This window comes from Zootoca vivipara, chromosome 12 (genome assembly GCF_965207765.1).
Source record: "Zootoca vivipara chromosome 12, rZooViv2.hap1.1, whole genome shotgun sequence".
Classification (NCBI taxonomy): Eukaryota; Metazoa; Chordata; class Lepidosauria; order Squamata; family Lacertidae; genus Zootoca; species Zootoca vivipara.
Genome location: NC_142595.1, coordinates 16158650 through 16179714, shown reverse-complemented (window position 1 = coordinate 16179714; position 21065 = coordinate 16158650). Strand labels below are relative to the sequence as shown.

Genomic DNA, 21065 nt, shown 5'->3' with positions numbered 1-21065 from the left:
AAAACATACATAGTGTGTTTCTGTGTGCGCGCACCTCCCTCTCACTCACACTGTCTTCCTCCCTTCTCTGTTTCCAAAGATCCTGGCATACGGTGACATGAATCACGAGTGGGTGGGGAACGACTGGCTGCCCAGCTTGGGCTTGCCCCAGTACCGCAGCTATTTCATGGAGTCGCTTGTCGATGCCCGAATGCTAGACCACCTCAACAAGAAGGAACTGCGGGGCCAACTCAAGATGGTGGACAGCTTCCACAGGTGAAGAAGGGGAATCAAAGGGCTTGTTTGAACCTTCTGCAGCTAAGACGTGTGCATCCACATTGAAAACGTCGTTTTACAGAGCAGTCCTGCACCTATTTGCTCAGGAGCGAGGGCCTACTCCTGCACGAGAGAGCTTCCTGTAATGGCCCCACGCACCCGCTGCAGGAGATTCTGGGAAGGGCGAGGATGCTGAGAATAGTGATAAGCAAGCACCAAAGTGCCCATCTCCGAAATCGTTTTCTGTCTTCTGCATTAAAACCTAAAGCTTGGAAGCTTTCAAGGGGGTTCTTTGAGCATTTGACAAGAGGCTAAATTTGAACCAAGAATTTGTCCACTCGTAGTCCAGAGCTGGAATCGGCATGTGGCACCCACGGGTGGCTACCAAGGCCACAGCACTTAGCACATCCCATCGCTGATGCCTGTGGCACTTCAGCACCCCAAACAGTACTGGGCAGCCAGGTGTGGGAGCCGCCATTTTCATTTCCCACAATGCCCTAGAGCAGGCATGTCAAACCTGCGGCCCTCCAGATGTTTTGGCCTACAACTCCCATGATCCCTAGCTAGCAGGACCAGTGGTTGGAGAAGATGGGAATTGTAGTCCAAAACATCTGGAGGGCCGCAGGTTTGACATGCCTGCCCTAGAGCAATGATGTGCCAGGGGCATTGTGGGAAATTTAAATGGCGACTCCCTGTTCCGTTGTGCCTAGTACTGAACAGAATGTTGCTGCCGCCGTCACCAGATAAACCCACCACCACCCAGCACCACAGGAAAGAGTCCAGTAAAGGGGCCTCCTCGAACCCGGAGCCGGCCCTGCCTTAGCCACTCCACTCCACTTATATCTGAGGTGTAACTTCCGCTTCTATCTGTCTCAGGGTGAGCCTCCATTATGGGATCATGTGCCTGAAGCGGCTGAACTATGACCGGAAGGAACTGGAGAGAAGACGGGAAGAGAGCCAGAACCAAATCAAAGGTAGGCGTGGAGCAGGAAGCAAAGGCCCAAGTGTCTACAAATAGTGTAAATTGGGACAGCGATAAATGGATTATGGTGTGTGCGGGACTGAGCTTGCTGCTAAGCCTGCCTCCTCTCCTCTCCCCCCCCTTCCAGATGTGATGGTGTGGTCCAATGAGCGTGTGATGTGCTGGGTGCAAATGATTGGGCTGAAGGAGTTCGCCAACAACCTGATCGAAAGCGGGGTGCACGGGGCCCTCCTGGCCCTGGACGACACCTTTGATTGCAACGATTTGGCCCTGCTGCTGCAGATCCCTACCCAGAACACACAGGTGAGGAGCAGGCCTAGGAAGTCCAGATGGGGGAAGGGGATGACTCAGGGGGAGCCTGAGGGATGAGGCAAAATGCAGGGTGCCTCGTGCAGGGGCAAATCCTGGAGACTTGGCTTTACCTGGCCTTGGACCTCTCTTAGGTGCCTTCAGTGTGGCAAGTGGATTCCCCTGACGTAAGAGGGGGACACACACACACGGTCCCTCTTCATCAGTTTCTGTGGCAGATATGGGGACCACCGGTCCTAAAGGATCTACACTGGCTCCCAATAAGTCTCCGAGCACAATTCAAAGTCCCGGAAAGAGTGGAAGGGAAATAAAAGTAAAGATTTATAGGAATTAACCTGGAGGAATTTAGATAGGTTGCCATTATTATTATATGTCCATATGTTACATTTATAGGGACCCAGGTGGCGCTGTGGGTTAAACCACAGAGTCTAGGGCTTGCTGATCAGAAGGTCAGCGGTTCGAATCCCTGCAATGGGGTGAGCTCCTGTTGCTCGGTCCCAGCTCCTGCCCACCTAGCAGTTCGAAAGCACATCAAAGTGCAAGTAGATAAATAGGGACCGCTCTGGCGGGAAGGTAAACGGCGTTTCCGTGCGCTGCTCTGGTTCGCCAGAAGCAGCTTTGTCATGCTGGCCACATGACCTGGAAGCTGTCTGCGGACAAACGCTGGCTCCCTCGGCCTATAGAGCGAGATGAGCGCAGCAACCCCAGAGTTGGACACGACTGGACCTGATGGTCAGGGGCCCCTTTACCCTTTACCTATGTTACATTTATGTTTCGTTTTATGCATGAATGTAACAGAGTACGTATTGATGGCAAGATATAACAGAAAAGCAAATAAAAAATATAATATATTATATAATTCAAAGTCCTGGTGCTGACCTTTAAAGCCCTAAACTGCCTCGGCCCAGTATACTGAAGGAGTGTCTCCACGGGACGGCCTTCTGGTGGTTCCCGCACTGTGAGAAGTGAAGTTTCTGGGAACCAGGCAGAGGGCCTTCTGAGTAGTGGCACACGCCCTGTTCTTCTTCTTCTGTTGCTGAACTACAACTCCCATAATCTCTGGTCTATTGGCCGTGCTTGCTGGGGCTGATGGAATTGAGTTCAGCAACACTTGGAGGGTGAAAGCTTCCCCACCCCTTCTCTAGGGGACCATCATGCCCTGGCTAACTAGATCCCCAGATTCTGTTTCTCCTCTCCTGGATGCTTTGCGAGCAGAGAAGGCCAAAGGAGACTTAGTACCTTGTGGAGCAGTTGCAAGGGGTCAAGCCTGAAAGGACTTCCTTCTTTTTTCTCTCTCAATTTAGGCTCGGCAGATGTTGGAAAAGGAGTTTGGGAACCTCATCACTATGGGAACAGACCGGCGGCTGGATGAGGTGAGCATCTCCTCCTTCCAGAGCCTGTGGCTCGGGGAGGTAAGGTATTCCAACCTTCGTTCTGCGCACCCACCCACCCATGCATTCTTCTTTCTCTGCTTCGCAGGACAGTGCCAAGACCTTCAGTCGTTCCCCATCTTGGCGGAAGATGTTCCGGGAGAAAGACCTCCGCGGTGTCAGCCCCGACTCGGCCGAGATGCTGCCGGCCAATTTCCGCACAGCCTCCGTGGCCTCCATTACCTCACCCGGGGTGCAGCTTCGTAAGATGCAGCCAGAGGGTACATGGAGAAATCCACTTCCCCTGCGCAGGGGCCTTGTATGGGCAGAGCTGGGTTATGAGCCAGAGCGCGAAATGGCAGGAGCAGGCCTTGTGCTTCTTTCCCCACTATTTATTTATTTGCATATTAAAATGCCTGCGCTGTCTTTCAGTACAAATCTCCTCAGGTTTACATGATATAAATAAAATGAGCATTAGAAAAACAGTGACAAAATTAAGCACTTGCTGGTGTCAGCAATGTCCGTTCTCACTCCCACCCCCTTGCATTTTCAGGCTGCCAGCAGGCGAGAAAAATGCTTGTGAACATGTGTAAAATGCTTCCCTCACTACTAAACAGTTATCCCTGTACCCCCTAATCCTTGCTCCAGAACCCCAACTTGCAAAGCTGGCTTGTGGGTTTTAGCACCTTACAGTTGTAACCTCTGGACTGAGCACCGACTATGTTGGCCCATTCTTCTTCTTCTTCTTTTTTGCAATGATTTTTTTTATTTTAATAGAACTTTTAACAGGGACTGGATACAAGTCTAGTTATATAATCTCCACACAAAAATTACACTGAGTTTTTAGTGTCATTACAAGCATATTCTTAAGACATTACAGTAGTGGTTAATTTAGCCTCTCCTCAGACAAATTTGAGTAGTTGGTGGGAGAGAATTGTTATCTCCTTCCCTTACATATGAAAAGAAAGGAGACCAGGTTTCAACAAAGGTTTCAACAAAGGTATATCTCTCTTTGCAACACCTTTTGCTACCCTTCCAAGCCCGGTTAGCTGCTCTAAGATAGCCGCATCCCAGTTGTTGCCAGTCCATTCTTCATTCCCACTGGAACTGCAGAGACTTTACGTTGATTTTAACAGGAATTGTTAATTTAACAGGAATACGTTGATTTTAAAGTGTGAAACAGGAGGCTGCCTTGGAGTCACCAAGGGCTCTGGTGCTTGTAGGGTTGCCGGGTGTCCTCTTTCCCCAGGACACGTCCTCTTTTTCAGGGGTAAAATTTCCATCCAGGTGGATTTGTTAGATTTCCCCAAAATGTCTCTGGCTATACTTTCTGGCTGAGACATAGACATAACTGGTGGCTGAAGACTTGCTTTCTTCTCCTCTTCTCCTGCCTCCCTCAGCAATAGATCACAGCTTCTATAGCAGGCATCCCCAAACTGCGGCCCTCCAGATGTTTTGGCCTACAACTCCCATGATCCCTAGCTAACAGGACCAGTGGTCGGGGAAGATGGGAATTGTAGTCCAAAACATCTGGAGGCCCGAAGTTTGGGGATGCCTGCTCTATAGCCTACATAAAGTAGGGGTATTTGGAATGAGAGTTTGTCATAGCGTCCTTTTTTTTTTGCTCTTCAGAATATGGTGAACCTTTCATATGGGAAACCTGTTGGAGGGTGTACCTTTCAGCAGTGCAGGGTGGGGTGGTAGGAGAAGAGATGGGGGGGACGACATAGTTTCCTGTGCCAAAACACCCAAGCACATGTGGCCAGCCAGTGAGTGATCTTTGAAAGCTCAGGAGCGTGAGGGCTGTTTGGTTTGATCGACTTTTGCTTTTTGTTCCCTTCATCTCCCCACCCTGGTCCTTTTCACAGGGAACTCATTAGGTAGCCAACGGGCAGACAGTATGTCAGTGCGAACGTACTCCTGTTAACGGCAAGATGACTAAGGTCAGTATGTGCTATTGCTGTTTGACGCTGACTTACGTACCTGCAGGGTACTGTGAAAGCAACACGTGCCCGAACCAGAGTCTCGTGCTCGAGAGCTAATGTGATGTAGCGCTTAGTGCATGGGTAGGCAAACTAAGGCCCGGGGGCCGGATCTGGCCCAATCCCCTCCTAAATATGGCCCACGGATGGTCCGGGAATCAGCGTGGTTTTACATGAGTAGAATGTGCCCTTTTATTTAAAATGCATCTCTGGGTTATTTGTGGGGCCTGCCTGGTGTTTTTGCATGAGTAGAATGTGTGCTTAATCTAAAAGGCATCTCGGGGTTATTTGTGGGGCCTGCCTGGTGTTTTTACATGAGTAGAATGTGTGCTTAATCTAAAAGGCATCTCTGGGTTATTTGTGGGGCATAGGAATTCATTCATATTTCCCCCCAAAAAAATATAGTCCGCCCCCCCCCCAAGGTCTGAGGGACATTAGACTGGCCCCCTGCTGAATTGCTGACCCCTGACTTAGCGTATCCGATGTACACCAGGGAGACCTGGATTCAAGTCTCTCCTCAGTCCCAGAGCACCCAGGGCCACCTCGGGCTAGCCTAACCTGCCTTGGAGGTTTGTTGTGAGAATAAAGGGGGTGGAGGACAAGTCCATATATGGTTACAAGGAAGGAGTTTCTAACTAAACATCAGGAAGAACTTTCTGACAGCAAGAGCTGTTAGACAGTGGAACGATCTCCCTCGGGAGGTGGTGGACTCTCCTTCCTTGGAGGTTTTTAAGCAGAGGTTGGATGGCCATCTGCCAGGGATGCTTTAGTTGAGATTCCTGCATTGCAGGGGTCCGGCTTGACGACCCTTCCAACTGTACAGTTCTACAAAGCTGTGATCCTGTGCTGCCACGCGTCCTTTGGAGGAGCGCTAAAAGCAAACCCGATAAAATAATAAAACACCCCTCTTCCAGAACTGTCTCCAAGGGCCATTTCGCAGCTGCTGGGACGATCATTAAAGGAGAGGAACAGGCTGGTGGCGATGGCGAGCCCATAGTCAGTGAGGGCGCGAAGTAGTGTTGGTGGGGGGCCAGATCGAGAGGGTGGGCAAGTTGCCTTAGGCCTGCAGGCTCGGGGCTCCCCGTTGCCACTTTAGAAAAAAGGAAACTTGCCGTTTTGTTTCTGTAGCGCGGACGCCCATTTCACCCGCCCCCGAGGCTATAACGCCGCTTCTTCTTCCGCACAGATGCCGCCACCGAGTGCATCTGGCCACTACCACGCCTTGGACAGGAGGACTCCCCGCCACTGCTGCCCCTTCCTCATTGTGTGCGCCACTCCAGACCGCGAGGAGCCGCTGCTGCCGCCGCTGCTGTTGTAAAGAAGGAGAAAATGGGACCACGCGGGGAGGCTGGAGAGAGAGGAGCAGAGGGAGAGGGAACGAACGAGCTCCCCCTGCCCTACCCCTTCCTCCTAGCAGCAGTGGCTTATGCTCTCTGGCAAACTCTCAAGGGACTCAAGCTGAGGAGGGGGCCCTTCCTTAAGTCTGCAGGGGCTACGGGCCTCTGGTGTCTATTTATTGTTGTTGTCGTTCCAGGCAGGGGCATAAGAATGTGAATGAAAATATACGCCCACCCCTGTCCACCCCACTCCTCCGCGGCAGCCTGAGCTTCTCCCTGTCCTGATTCCCAGTAGGTCCAGGGGGAGCGGGGGGGCACCTTGCATCGCCCTCCTGCCGCCATGGATTGGACTGACCAGCCCACCCACCCTGGGGACCCACCTCCTTTCCCTGCTCTCCTAAGGGTGCTAAACGTCCATTGGCACTTTTTTGTTTGTTTGTTTACTTTTGGGTTTTTTTCCTGCATTGCTGCTACAAAGGTGTACCTGGTTCCAGCTCACGGCTACCGGGAGGAGGTTGCTGCTCTCCTGCCCCACGCTGTGCCTCTTCTCAACAAGAGCGGGGAGAATAGGGCGGAGGGTGGGTGGCACAGGTACGAGGGGGGGGGCGGTTTCCTTCCCTCCCTCCGCTCCGGACTCTCAACTCACAGTGGGAAATGTGGAGAGAAGCACTGGTGGATAAAGAGCCAGGGCTCGCCTGCAGCAGCTACTTGAATCGCAGAGCTCTGAGCTTGTATACATTGCCGCTGCCTTTCCCCAGAAGCGGCTGCATCTTGGCACAAGCGGCGAATCCCTTTTAAATAACAGCTTCCCTCTTTTTCTCGCCCTGCCACCAAGAATGCAGCTCCCTGTCCCTCCGAGAGGAAGGGCCTGGGATTTTGATGTGAGATGGAGAGGGCGGTGGGACACCCCCACCCACCCCCCCAAAAAACCAACTATCCGCACTATAATCCCAGCTCTGATAGGACAAAACTGTATCCTGGCCAACGTTAGGCTCTTTTCTTTCTTTCTCTAAGAGGAGCAGGGAGTCAGGATTTCAGGTTTGAGATGCTCAAACTGGAAGAGGGAGATCTCAGCCTGGGGTGGGCAATTGAACTCTGGACTTTTACAATATGGCACACAGACCCTCCCACCCCACCCCACCCCCACCCCTCCTTCCAAGACTACTGTAATATAAGAGTTGTATTTTCTGTGTATATCTGTGCTGTGGAATCTTGTTGTAAATTGAATTTCTTTTTTCGACCGCCGTTACAAGTTCTCTGTTAATTTAATAATGTGTCCTTCTCTCCCCCCACCCCCTCCCCCCTGCACGCCCATAATTTTCATTTGATGTTTATATTTTCTGCCTTCTGTTTTTGTTTGTTTTTGTTTTTGTTTTGTTTTTGTTTGTTTTTTTGTTTTCCTGGGGAGGGTGTGCGGGGGTGAGGGGCAAACCAAAGGGGGTTGTTTTGCATGAAAGTAGGGAGGGTGGGGGAGAAGAAGAAGAAAAAATACAACCTTGACAAAAAAAAATTAAAAAAATAATTCTTATCAGGGAGATTGTGAGGGGCAAACAGGAAGCGGAGGTGGTACAGGAGAGTTCTCCTGATCGCCTCAACTCCAGTTTACCTCAAGGTGAAGGGGAGAGGATGGCGGGACCGCAGTGGAGCGAGTGATAGGAAATGTTTAAAAAAAGAAAAAGAAAAAAAGTTTGAAAAGATTTTCTAGGATCTCCAGATTTTTGTTTCATTCGTCAGCAAGCATTCTCTTCTGAACAACAAGGAACATTGCCTGAAGGATCTCTCTCTCACACTGGGCAACACCTGCAAAATGTCGTTCTCTGTCACAGTCTTTATAAGCCCCCAAATCTTCTATATTCTAGCGAGACCAGCCAAAGTCTGAAGGGAATTACAATGTCGAGACTGAGATCCTAACCCTACTTGCCTGAGAGTCAGACCAGTGGATTCAGTGCAGCCCTAACTATTTTGTCTACTCGGAAGGGGCTCCTGGTAGCGACCACATTTGAGGCCCCAGTAACGCCATCAATGCCGTGCCGGCGTTGTGATTTTTAAGAGTGCAATCCTGACATTGGTGCAATATTGCCCTCATTTGTTGGTATCCCGAATCCTGGCTACAACTTGCATTTGGTTGCCTAATGACCTTCGTTTGATTGGTATCCTACCCCCAGCTGCCATAACTGGACCATTATAACAAAAAGAACCTGAGATGGGGCTTTGTGGCCGAGAGTTTGGTTCAGTTCTCAGCAGCTCCCGTTCGTTGGAGTCGTTTAAGGCACTCTTGTACCACTTCAACAGTCATGGCTTCCCCCAAAGAATTCTGGCAGCTGTAGTTTGTTAAGGGTGCTAGGAAACCCCCATTTCCCAGAGTGGTTTAGCAATGACTCCGTCTACCCAGGGAATTGTAGCTTTTGTTTTGTTTTGTTTTAGGGGATTAGGAGGGTCTCCTAGCGGTGCTTAGCACCCTCAACTTAAAGATCCTAGGATTCTTTAGGGAGAACGATGACAGGTAAAGTGGCATAAGAATGCATGGTGTTCAGAATTCCACTCCAGGCTGTTGTGGGATAGCACACTACTAAAATGCTGTAGGGTGGACATGGTCCATGCCAGCAAATCCGTGGAAAAGAAGCAAAGAGATAAAAACTGGGGCAGGGAAACATATGGAGGGGAAAAGCCAGGGGGAGATGCGTTAATTACAACCTTTCTAAAACCTGGAGAAATACCCTCCCATTCAGGGGCGTCTTAAGCCTATCCAGCGCCGTGCTTCAGAGATCCCTCCAGCGCCCTGCCTGCCCTTCAAGCAAATGAAATCCACAATGCCCATCTCAAGAAGCCAGCTTCTTCACCCACCCTGACTGGAGGACATCCCCGTTCCCGACGTACCTGCCCCCCTCCCGGTGCCCCTGTCGTCGCGGCTCAGGCGCTCTGCCTTGGGGAATGCCAGGGGGGGGCTCGTCCCCCAGCGCTGCATCGCCCAGCCCGAAGCAGCGGCCAAGGCCACCGGGGAGCGAGCGCCCATCCTCCGCCTCCCCAAGATGCATCATGGCGCTGCGCCGGCTTGTAGACTGCTGGGCAGAGTGCGCATTGCGCGCAGCCTACGAGCTGGTGGCACCCAGTGCAGCACCATGATGTGTCTTGGGGTGGCGGAGGACGGGCGCTCACTCTCCGCCGGCGGCGGAGGCACGGGGAGAGGAGGATGCTGCTACGACGGGCCGGGTGATGCGGCGCTGGGGGACGCGACGGCCTTGGCCGCTGCTCCGGGGTGGGCGATGCGGCAGGAGCCGTGCAGAGGGCATGGGCGCTTGCTCCCCGATGGTGGTGGAGGCATGGGGAAAGGAGGACGTGGCGCTTGGCGGCAGGGAAAGGGGAGGCCGTTGGCAAAGCTGCGCAGCTCCCCCACTCGCTGGGGCGCCCCTGAGAGGCTGGCGCCCTGGCGCAACGCGCCACTAGCCCCAGTAGGAAAGACGGCTCTGCTCCCATTCACCCCAATTTCTCACTCTACCATAGGTAGAGGCTTTGGAGAAAACGGCAACTATGTCGGAAGCAAAAGAAGAAGAAGTGTTTTTATTTTCCATGGAAACAAGACAAAGCAATGGCTATAAATTAAGAATAAAAAAGGCAGGTGATGTGGAGTATCCGTAACAGGAGAAGGAGAGAGATGGGATTTTGGACTGAGCCAAAGCAGGAGAGTCCCAAAATACGAAATCAGTGTTTTTCCACATGCAGTTTTGTCTTCAGGCCGTCTACACAGAGTTTGCTTCTTGGAAAAAAATACACTGCCAGGTAGTATCCTGCTTGTACCTTTGGGGCACTTCCAGACTGTCACAAGTTCCAGGTGGGACTCAACCACATAACGGCAAACTCGGGTTGCAACAAACCTGCTCCCTCACAAAAACGGCCTTTTGTGATGAAGGGAAACTCCAATGCAAAGTGTGGGATAATGCTTGCTTCAAGGTGATGACATCATCTAACCTTCCCACGGACAAATCCGACTGAATGCTCAATAAACAGGTTGTCTGGAAAGTGCCCTGCATCCTTTTGCTTCTGAACTCCCAAAAGAAGCTGCCAAACGTGCTTTGCTTGGCAGATCCTTATTTGCATTCCATGCTCCTCTGCACAGCAATAACAATTTCCCATAATGGTTTCATAAGGTAAAAAGGTAAAGGACCCCTGGACGGTTAAGTCCAGTCAAAGGCGATTATGGGGTTGCGGCGCTCATCTCGCTTTCAGGCCGAGGGAGCCGGTGTTTGTCCACAGACAGCTTTCTGGGTCATGTGGCCAGCAGGACTAAACCGCTTCTGGTACAATGGGACACCGTGACGGAAAGCAGAGTGCACGGAAATGCTGTTTACCTTCCCGCCGCAGCGGTACCTATTCATCTACTTGCACTGGCGGGCTTTCAAACAGCTAGGTGAGCAGGAGCTGGGACAGAGCAACAGGAGCTCACCCTGTTGCAGGGATTCGAACCGCCGACCTTCCGATCGGCAAACCCAAGAGGCTCCGTGGTTTAGACCATGTGGTTTAGAGCTTGGGGGGGGGGCTTCACGTTGGCTTATTCTGCCCTAGGAGAAGATTGGCAAAATGTTCTGCATCTGTACAAAACTGCAGATTTGAAAGCAGAGAATGTTTCTGTATCTCTAGCAGTTTTTGTGGATGAAGGAAATTCGCCAGGCACAGCTTGATGTGCAAGGAGAAAAGGGGCCAGTGCAGAATAGAACCATAGAATCATATAGTTTGAAGGGACCCCCAAGGGTCAACTTGTCCAGCCCCCTTTATCATGCTGGAATTTCAACTATGGCATTCAAGACAAATGGCCAAGACAGCAGGGATGGGGAAGATGCAGCACTCCAAATATCGAAGGACTACAACTCCCATCCTCTTTGATCATTGGCTATGCTGGCTGGGACTGATGGAAGCTAAAATCCAACAACATTCAAAAGGCAGCAGGGCAATTTATCATACGCCTATTAAAAATCCCTTGCTTTAGAGAACTTATTAAATACACAGGAGCTTTAACATCATTAAAACAACCAGCTTTTGGGTTTCTAGCAAAATCCAGTGTAGCCTGAGCCACAGGATGGCTTATCGCAAGAATTGGGAACCTTTGGCCCTCCAGATGGGGCTGAACTCTATCTCCCATCAGCCCCAGCAAGCATAGCCAATGGCCAAGGATGATGGGAACTGTAGTTGAGTAACATTGGTGGAAAGGGGTCAAAGGTACCTGTGGTTTATCAGAAAGGGACTGTGGTAATGCTATGGAGACAATGTGATGCTCGGCAGAGTCTTTGGCATCTTCATAAAAACCACAATGCCCAGAATTCCTTGGGGAGAAAATGGCAGTGAAGCAAGTGTTGAGGCCGTTGTAAAGCTGGTTCACCCAGTTGCGTTTATTCCTTGATGACTCAAGTTATCAACACCAGACTCTCCAAGTGCCCCTATTTTCACAAGCAGTTTGGCTCAAAAATAAATAAGTCAAGGGTCACCTAGTTCCCCCCTCCCCCTCCTAACTTTGGTTTCTCCACCAGGGGGCGCTTCAGTGCTCCTGCTGCTCAAAGATGGTGGCAAATGTCCTGAAAGAAAAAGAGAAGAAAGGGTTTAAATTAGGGTCTTTCATTACAAACAGATGCCTGTCCTAGATCTGCATGCCTTGAAAGAGAGAGAGACTTCATATTGTTCCCATTTCACAGAGGAAGAAAACTGAGGGCTGAAAGAAAAGAGTTCCCCCAGCTTTATGCGGCAAGCCGAGACAAGACTGGAGGTTGAAGCTGCAGGATCTCCTCTGGATCCTGGCTGTCCTCTCTCCAGGGGCAGAGGCTGCAACACAAGGAAATGGGAGGAAGTAGATTTTGGAGCTCAGCTGCTGCCTCTCCTTAGGATTCGAATGGGATGAAGGGCTGCTACTTACTGAAATAAGGCTCCAGATAATTCATCTACGATGCTCCCTGCAAAACACAAAACAGAACAAGTCAGGATTTTGCTGTCCCTAGGGCACTTACCACCTGCTCACCTTGAGCTTACGTCTCCCTATTAAAACAAACTTTATGAAGTTGTTTATTGCTGTGTTTATTGCTCATTTCTTGGCTGCCGTTCTCATATTCTGGGGATGGAGAATGGCTGAGTGGAATATGTGGCGACATGGTGGCTCAGCTGAGGCGACACAGTGAGCTAGATGGCTCAGCTGAGATTTGAACCCAGGTCCTTCCTAGCCCGCACCCCCAACCACCCAGTCCAAGTCTGACACTCGATCTGCTAACCCAGAGGTGGTCATACAGATGGCTTCCGGGATCTACTTCAATTTTTACTCAAAAACCCAAGACCCACAAACTGGAGCCAGGCGCAAACATACCCTTAGGCTGAGTACACATCATAGATTTAGAGCACATTTAAATGACATTCTCCCAAATTACACAGAGCTACAGTTCCCAGCAGGGATGCAGGTGGCGCTGTGGGTTAAACCACAGAGCCTAGGGCATGCCGATCAGAAGGTCGGCGGTTCAAATCCCCGCGACGGGGTGAGCTCCCGTTGCTCGGTCCCAGCTCCTGCCAACCTAGCAGTTCAAAAGCACATCAAGTGCAAGTAGATAAATGGGTACCACTACAGCGGGAAGGTAAACGGTGTTTCCGTGCGCTGCTCTGGTTCGGCAGAAGCGGCTTTGTCATGCTGGCCACATGACCTGGAAGCTGTACGCCGGCTCCCTCGGCCAATAACATGAGATGAGCGCCGCAACCCCAGAGTCAGTCATGACTGGACCTAATGGTCAGGGGTCCCTTTACCTTTACAGTTCCCAGCACCCTTTACAAACAACAGTTTCCATGATTTTTTGGGGGGGGGGGAGTGGGGTGTACTTTAAACGTACGGTGTGTGCATGTAGCCTAAAATTAAGGAACAGGGTACCTCTGAACATATTCTTAGCCAAGGACTTTGTTTTCTGTACTGGCCACTGACTTACCATACAAAAATCTGCTCCTGCTTTTTCCCCAACCACAGCAGCCGAACTTAGAAAAGAGGTGTACCAGTAGATCCCACCTGCCCAAGCCAATGCTAAAGCCGCAAAGGGGAAAATCAACTCACCGGGTGCACAGGCCGTCTCGCACACAGGGCAAACGTAACAATAATGGCAATACTGCAGAGAGAGAGAGATAAAAGGAGTGACCGTCGGGCAGGGCACTGCTGTGGTTAAGGTTCACGAAACCAGAGTAGCAAGTCTGGGGCAAAGGAAGGGGTGGGGAGGAGGGAGGGGCAAGTTTGCGGCACTGACCTGGCAGCTTGCGCAGTATTCGCTGCTGTCGCCTTCTTTGCAGGGGCACTTGTCACACTTGTCGCAATCCTGGGGGGTGGAAATTCAGGAAAACTTAGCTGGGTCTGTATGCGTGGCGAGTCCTCAGCACAGCACAGCCCTCCTTGTCCTGCATGCCACAACCAAACCACTCTGCCCATGTGGCGCCTTCAGGGTGGTGAATTTCTCGTTTGTTTGTTTTTTTGCAGGCGTTTTGGGCAGCATTTCGTGGTTGCAATACTAGTGCATTAGTTGTAAATTCAGACAACATTTCCCTTTATTAGTTGTTCTGTGATGCTTCCCTGACATTCTTGCTATCTGGAACATTACACTGTAGACAGTGCTTTTTTTTCTTCCTAAAAAAAAGATGTTTAGGGGTACTCTCATTTTGACTCAAGAAAATGACCATTTTATAGTTCAAATCGAGAAAAGTAAATACAGTAAATGGGCAAAAGTACCAAGATTCACAAAATGTTTAGGGGTATGCATCCCCCCCAGAAAAAGCACTGGCAATAGCACAACAAAAGAAGGACCAAAAACCACAACTACAACCACCCCAAACAAGAACATTTGTAGCATGAAAACTTACAGGGTTGCAGCAGGAAGTTAACAGGGCATGCACTGGTTGGATAATAATAATAATAATAATAATAATAATAATAATAATAATAATAATAATAATAATAATAATTTATTTATACCCCGCCCATCTGGCTGGGTTTCCCCAGCCACTCTGGGCGGCTTCCAACAGAAAAATAAAACACAATAATCTATTAAACATTAAAAGCCTCCCTGAAAAGCCTCAGATGTCTTATAAAAGTCTGGTAGTTGTTTTCCTCTTTGACATCTGTTGGGAGGGCGTTCCACAGGGCAGGCGCCACCACCGAGAAGGCCCTCTGCCTAGTTCCCTGCAACTTGGCTTCTCGCAACGAGGGAACCGCCAGAAGGCCCTCGGTGCTGGACCTCAGTGTCCGGGCAGAATGATGGAAGTGGAGACGCTCCTTCAGGTATACTGGACCGAGGTTGGAAATGAAGCGGTATCTTTATGCTTTTTTTAATGGTTTTTAGAACACAGCCTTATTTTGGACAAAAAAGGAGAGGAAAATATATTTGATATTCAGTTTTGTATTTTTCTTGATAAACCCTAATAAAGTTTATGCCAAAAGGGGGGGGATTCAATGAAGCAGTATCATACCCTCCAACATGTGGTATCTCCAAACCGAGACGCGCATCTTTGTGGCTGTGCATGAGTCATGTGACTCGTGCGAGATCACAGAGCCCAAAACATGCATTCCCCCCCAAAAAAATGCACATTTGGGGGCTCTGCGCAAGATTCGTGCCCCCCCCCCAAAGCACTTTTCTCACGGCAAGATCTCAGTGCCCAAAATGGCCCTCATGCACTTGCATGAAAAGATGGGATGTCCCGGTTTTCCCAAGACATTTGTTGGGTATGCGGTATGACCACTCCGAAACTTTTGCAGAGGTAAACAGTACTGAAGGCAGGGTCACGTATAACTGCCCTGATATCATAACAGGCACAACTAATCGTGAATGCACAATAACCCTGGAGGGTCCCAATAGAAACACAGGGAGCTGTTGGTCCATCTCGATTGGTATGGTCTACCCCAGGGGTCCCCAGACTTACCTGCCTTCAGGCCGGAGGGTGGGGGAGTGCGCGCCAGTGCGCATGCGCACACCCATTTACTGGCACGGTGGCGCGGTTCCAGGCCGGAAAAATCGCCGAAAATTGTTTGTGCGCATGCGTATGGGCCTCCCCCGACCCGGAAGTGCACCTCCCCCGACCCGGAAGTGCACCGGAAATGACCTCTTCTGGGTCGGGAGAGGCCCATACGCATGCGCAGAAACGATTTTCGGCAATTTTTTTCAGATCTGGAAGCGCGCCGCCGCGCAGCGCGCCGCAAGAGCGGGCGGCGGCAGCGGGTGGCGGGGGTCGTCGCGGGCCGGATTGGGAGGCCAATTGGGCCGCATCCGGCTCGGGGGCCGTAGTCTGGGGACACCTGGTCTACCCTGACTGGCAGTGACTCTTCTGGGTGTCAGGAAGGGGTCTTTGCCAACCCTATTGGGAAACTGAACCATCTGCATGCCAAGAAGTTCTGTGGCAATTCCCCGATTCTTCCCGGTCCCTCAACACTATAGTTATCCTTCTCAACACCACGTAGGAAACCACCATCGCCAGAACCCCACTGAAAATATTATTTTGCACTTCATTCTATATTTCAGTTTCTGGATTCTGAGCCTGTTTGTCCCTGCAAAATATCTGAAATTGCCAAATCGCAGGTTCCCCAGCTGCTTTTATTTGGCTGCTCAATCAAAACACCTCACTTTCCTGCACTGCATCCACCAGCCCTACCCACTGGCTCTGTTTGCTGGGTCTGATGGGAGTTGAAATTCACCAGACTTTTAAAACCAGAAGCCTTTTTACTTGGTATAATTGGGGATGAAATCCCAAGAAAAGATGTTAACTTTTTTATGTATGCTACTACGGCAGCAAGGATTTTAATTGCGAAATATTGGAAGAAAAATGAACTGCCTACTATAGAAGAATGGCAAATGAAGATGATGGGCTTTATGGAACTTGCGGAATTTACAGGAAGACTCCGGGACCAAGCAGAGGAGACGGTGGAGGAAGATTGGAAGAAATGTAAAGTTTATTTAGGGAAATATTTTGGAACCTAAAAGATTGAATATCTATGGGAATATTTTGTTGTTAAGGCATTAGGGAGGAATGACGATGGGAGGAAAATAGATAAATGAATTAAATTTAAAAATGTAAAATGTTTAGTTGCAGTGGTGATTAAAATGTAAAGGTTTAGTTGCAGTGGTGATAAATATTTGAAGTAATGAGTAAGAAACTGCTAAAGAGGACTTGAAAAGGAAATCAGTTAGGAGGGATCTGGGGAAGTCTAAGAAATAATGGTTGGGAAAGTTTTAAGTAAGTTATAAGGTGTATCTGGATATTTGTTTTAATGTATTTTTTGTAAAAAAATAATAATTGTATTTTCTCCTTTTTCCTATTTTTTGTTTTTTTATTCTTTTTAATATTATTGTCTTTTAATATCTGTTGTTTGTGTGATGTTGATGTTTATATAAAACCAATAAAGAATTATTATTTTTAAAAAAGAAGTTCACCAGACTTTTAGGAGACATCTGAAGGCAGCCCTGTTTAGGGAAGCTTTTAGTTTTAATAGATTATTGTATTTTAATGTCTGTTGGAAACCGCCCAGAGTGGCTGGGGAAACCCAGCCAGATGGGCGGGGTATAAATAATAAATAAATAAATAAATAAATAAATAAATAAATAAATAATAAATAATAAATTATTATTATTATTATAGATGATGATGATGATGATGATTATTATTATTATTATTAGCATCAGGCAGGCATAGACTTGTACTGTATGTAGAACTCCTGCAGTCACATGAAGTTCCAGGAGAAGGTGACACGGAGGTGCAATTCAATTTTTTTTAAAGAGACAGGCTGTGATTCACAAACCATACGCTCCCTTTCCTAGTTCTCCCCTGCTCCCCAACTGCCTAGTCCTCAAGATAAAGCTGGCACCTTCCCCATCCCCCACGAAGGCTCCTGTGTCTTTAATAGGCGCAGCAAAGCAGAAATCTCGTGGGTGAAGTTTCTTTCCGTCACCTTGTCAACAGGCTATGAAACTGTTTTACAGCCGTACATACGAAACTGTCGGACCACTGGCCAATCGCTCCCATGCTCAAGCAGGCTTTTGAGTTCATTGACCCCTTGGTGAGCAGATAAATTGTCATCGACCCGAAGCCAAACTTGGAGGGATGCAAATGAAGTCAAGAAATATTGAGATATAAGCAGCATTTATTAATCGTGCATCCACCAATACCAGGAATCATAAAATGTTTCCTCCCCCCCCCACAAAGGAATACTGTTGTATCGCCAAATTGTCATATTAAATACAGAGGTCCAAGGGAGGCGCACTCTGCACATGCCCTTTGCACATGCTCATGCCCTTTATTCTGCAGGATCATAGTTCCTGGTTAAATTTTCTGTACTGTAACTCGTTAACTTCTTTTCCAACTTCTTTTCAATCCCTCTATGGGATGGCTGAATATTCCTGCATTGCAGGGGGGTTGAACTAGTAGATGATTCCATTCCCACTCTACAATTCTATGATTCTATCTTAACATGGTGGGGAAGACCCAGGTTAGCTGTACTAACTACTGATGGGCAATTCCAAGGCCCTGTAAAACAGACCTGGACCAGGTAGCCCTTCAAACAGAGGACACCTTCAAGTAGAAGACTCGTAAAGTAGAAGATGTGGCCTCCCTAGATCATGGATCACTATGTCATGTACAGTATATCCGTATCCATAAATCTGGGGAGGAAGAGGGGGGGTTGCAGGCAGGGACCAGGCAAAGAAGAACACAGGAACATCAACCCATCTCTGAGCCAGACCTTCAGAACGAGCATGCGCGCACTGTAATAGGACGTGCAAAAATAAGGCAGACTCTCATCAAAGACATAACGGCAAACAAGGACAGGAAGAGGGAGAAGCCATGGCAGAGCTAAGCTCAGGCTGCTTCCATGGAGAGATGAAGGCAAGAGTTCCTTCCTCCTTCCTCCTCCAGAGATCCAAAGGAAAGGAAAAGTGTGAAGACATATTGTAAAATCCACACGTCTCATCAGAGGGCAATGAGAAGGAAACTTATGCCTGTTTCAGGAGGAGCAGAGAAAGCAGTCATGCTGCGGATTAATGGGCAACGGGACTAAAGTAGGAACGGGCAAAGATGTGAGGCATGCAAGAGGAGACCCTTAAGGCTCGACCACAAACGGTTTGGGCGGTCAAATCCCACCCCGGAGAGCTGAGCAGGTATGCAGGCGAAGGTTTCTCCTTCGTTACCTTGCAGAAGGCACAGTAATGGCACAGAGAGCCTGCCTCGTACTCCTCGTCGTCCTCGTCATCTTCCACTTCTTCAATGGAAAAGAAAGACATATAGAGATGTCCAGAAGGGTCCCTCCCGGTGGGGGAGGGAGGAGGTTCTAGAGGGCAGCTGAGAGACCCCAGGTGGTTCTGGGGGCCCAGCATATTGGTGCTAGAGGGGAGAAAGTTGGGGTCCTGGGATAAGCAAAGAGGGACGCCAAGTGTGTCGGGAAAGCCAAGAGCTTCTCTGCGCGGCCTAGCTGGCAAAAAGCACGGGGTCCTTTGAGGGGAAGGGAGGACAGCCACAATTTATGGGCCCTTGGGGACATTTGTGAAAGCCAGGGGTCGGTTACCCCTAAGGAAAGCCAACATGGCCTCATCCACCCCACCCCACCCACTAAGCCTCTCTCACCTTCTCCCTCTTTGTGGTGCTTCTTGGCCTTGTCATGGCTTTCGTGCCTGGGGCGCTTGTGTTTGTGCCCTTCATCCTCATCTTCTTCCTTGGACGCCGTTTCATCGGACTCGTCTTCCTCGTCACCATGGTGATGGTGGCGGTGGCGGTGCTCTTTGCCCTCGTCAGCTTCCGTATGGTGATGGCGCCCGTGGGCCTCTTCCTGGTCATCGTCATTGTGGTGATGGTGATGGTGATGACTGGCATGTTCTTCTTCTTCTTCACTGTCGTCATCATCCTCATGGTGATGAGCATGATGTTCATGATGATGGTGTTCCTCTTCATCACTGTCATCGTCGTCGTCATCATCATCATCATCATCATCACCATGGTGGTGGTGGTGACCACCATGATGTTCATGTTGGTGATCATGTTCATGTTTGTTGTCATCGTCATCGTCATCATCATCATCATCATGGTGATGGTGGTGAGCATGATGTTCATGATGATGGTGTTCCTCTTCATCACTGTCGTCATCATCGTCATCATCTTCATCATCATCATCATGCTCTTGATGGTGGTGATGGTCACCATGGTGTCCGTGATGGTGGTGATGCTTGCCATGATCATCGTCATCGTCTTCATCATCATCATCATCATGGTGCTGGTGGTCACCATGATGTTCATGGTGATGTTTGCCATGGTGATCATCATCGTCGTCGTCGTCATCGTCATGGTGATGGTTACCATGGTGTTCATGGTGATGATGATGCTTGTCATGGTGGTGGTTGTCATCATCATCATCGTCGTCACCATCATCGTGGTGGGAACTGTGGTGATGATGGTGCTCTGCATGGTGATGTCCAGTGTGGTGATGATGGTGTTCCTCATCATCATCATCGTCATCGTCATCATGGTGGCCTCCTTGGTGATGCCCTGCTTCATGAAGGTAGCTGGCATGGTGATAATGTTCGTCATCATCGTCATCAGCATCATGCTGTCCGTGGTGGTGATGGTGTCCGTCCTCATGCTGGCTTCCGTGGTGGTGGTCATGGTGGTGGTGCTGATCCTCTGCCAAGGCTCTCGGGAGCCTGAACGAGCAGAGCAGGACCAGAAGGAGGCCCATTGTCAGGGCCTTCCAGGAAGCCATGGCAGAAGGGAGTGGGTGGAAGCAACACACTCAGGAGTCTCAGAGGCAAGCAACTCGGAAAGGCCGTCAGCCCGCAGGGAGAGCTAAGGGGTTGGAATATACAGTTTCCAGCCCACCGTTTGTATGAGCGACGTCTACAGCTGGCCTAGATTAGCCCTTCAGCCAACAGCCAATGGCTGCCTAGCCCAGCCTCCAAGATAGATGAGAGTACCAAGCCATGGGCCCTGCCGTGCCCTTATATGAAGTGGCTGGGCTGGAGGGGGCGGGGAGGAAGGGAGAGGTATCTAAGCTGCTTGCCATAGTGCCAGGCTATTCTTAGCCGTTGGGAGCAACTGTGCCTCACTCCCTCAATGTGACAGGGAAGCCAGCAGGGTTTCTGTTCACTTCAGAGGGGGGAGCAATAAGAGCCAAGACTCCTCCTGGGTTCTCTGAGAGAGAGGGCATATATGCATGTGTACATGTGTGGTTTAGTGCGCTAGAGAAAGTGGAAGCTCAGAATCATGGTTTATCTGGCACCTAGGAGCGAGAGCAACAGGCCTAAGACCCTGTTTCCTGAAAGGAGAGGAAGGCCTAATGGGTTTAGGGTTGATATCCGGATATTATTGGATCAGGCAGACCAGAGGTGTGGTGGCAGAACAGCAGGGGGAGGACAGAAAATGCCCCTTTTAAACCACGTGGTTTATTATTTGCTGGTAGAAATTGCTTTGCAATTTCTTGTTCATTTGTTTGTTTCGTTCAGTCTAAACTCTGGAAAGTGAGCAATTTTATATTGTGCATACACTGAAACAAATCAGCATAGAGATGATAGATAGATAGATAGATAGATAGATAGATAGATAGATAGATAGATGATAGATAGATAGATAGATAGATAGATAGATAGATAGATAGATAGATAGATAGATAGAAAGATGCAGGGGTGCCAACTTGGGAGGCCCAGGTAAGCCCTGCCACGCATAATCGTGTGGCTGCGGTGCACACACACCATTTAAATGTCAGTGCCCATCAACTTTGGGGGGCCTGAAGACCACTTGATCCCTAGGAGTTGGCTGCTATGAATAGATAGATAGGTAGATAGATGATAGATAGATAGATAGA

At 49.4% G+C, this 21065-nt stretch overlaps 2 protein-coding genes across 15 annotated transcripts in view; one reads left to right on the top strand and one right to left on the bottom strand.

Annotated features, from left to right (window-relative positions):
- The window catches only part of PPFIA3 (PPFI scaffold protein A3), a 64870-nt gene extending 57720 nt beyond the window's left edge, over positions 1-7150 (top strand). For all 13 annotated transcript variants that reach the window (XM_088655152.1, XM_088655153.1, XM_088655150.1 and 10 more), the window contains 7 exons: positions 80-255; positions 1132-1229; positions 1365-1540; positions 2851-2919; positions 3026-3197; positions 4785-4859; positions 6085-7150. In XM_088655152.1, the coding sequence (XP_088511278.1) occupies positions 80-255; positions 1132-1229; positions 1365-1540; positions 2851-2919; positions 3026-3197; positions 4785-4843 (750 nt within the window). In that variant the 3' untranslated portion in view covers positions 4844-4859; positions 6085-7150. The remainder of the gene's footprint in view (positions 1-79; positions 256-1131; positions 1230-1364; positions 1541-2850; positions 2920-3025; positions 3198-4784; positions 4860-6084) is intronic.
- A 2628-nt stretch (positions 7151-9778) lies between these two features.
- HRC (histidine rich calcium binding protein) lies at positions 9779-20092 on the bottom strand. 2 transcript variants are annotated; one of them, XM_035136219.3, is made up of 6 exons: positions 18839-20092; positions 18406-18476; positions 13489-13557; positions 13302-13353; positions 12135-12171; positions 9779-11799 (listed from the first exon to the last, which is right to left on the bottom strand). In XM_035136219.3, the coding sequence occupies exons 1-6, from the start codon at positions 19965-19967 to the stop codon at positions 11763-11765; spliced, it is 1395 nt and encodes a 464-aa protein (XP_034992110.3). In that variant the 5' UTR covers positions 19968-20092; the 3' UTR covers positions 9779-11762. The 2 variants fall into 2 exon arrangements, with proteins under 2 accessions (XP_034992110.3, XP_088511268.1); XM_088655142.1 differs by lacking the exon at positions 18406-18476.
- Between the last annotated feature and the right edge of the window lie 973 nt (positions 20093-21065).

Excerpts from the sequence above, each read along its gene's own strand:
- HRC (XM_035136219.3), bottom strand. The coding sequence starts at position 19,967 with ATGGCTTCCTGGAAGGCCCTGACAATGGGCCTCCTTCTGGTCCTGCTC. Across the intron at positions 13,558-18,405 it reads ATTACTGTGCCTTCTGCAAG|GATTGCGACAAGTGTGACAA; the intron begins GTAACGAAGGAG and ends TCCACCCCCCAG. Across the intron at positions 12,172-13,301 it reads CGAGACGGCCTGTGCACCCG|GGAGCATCGTAGATGAATTA; the intron begins GTGAGTTGATTT and ends TGTGTTTTGCAG.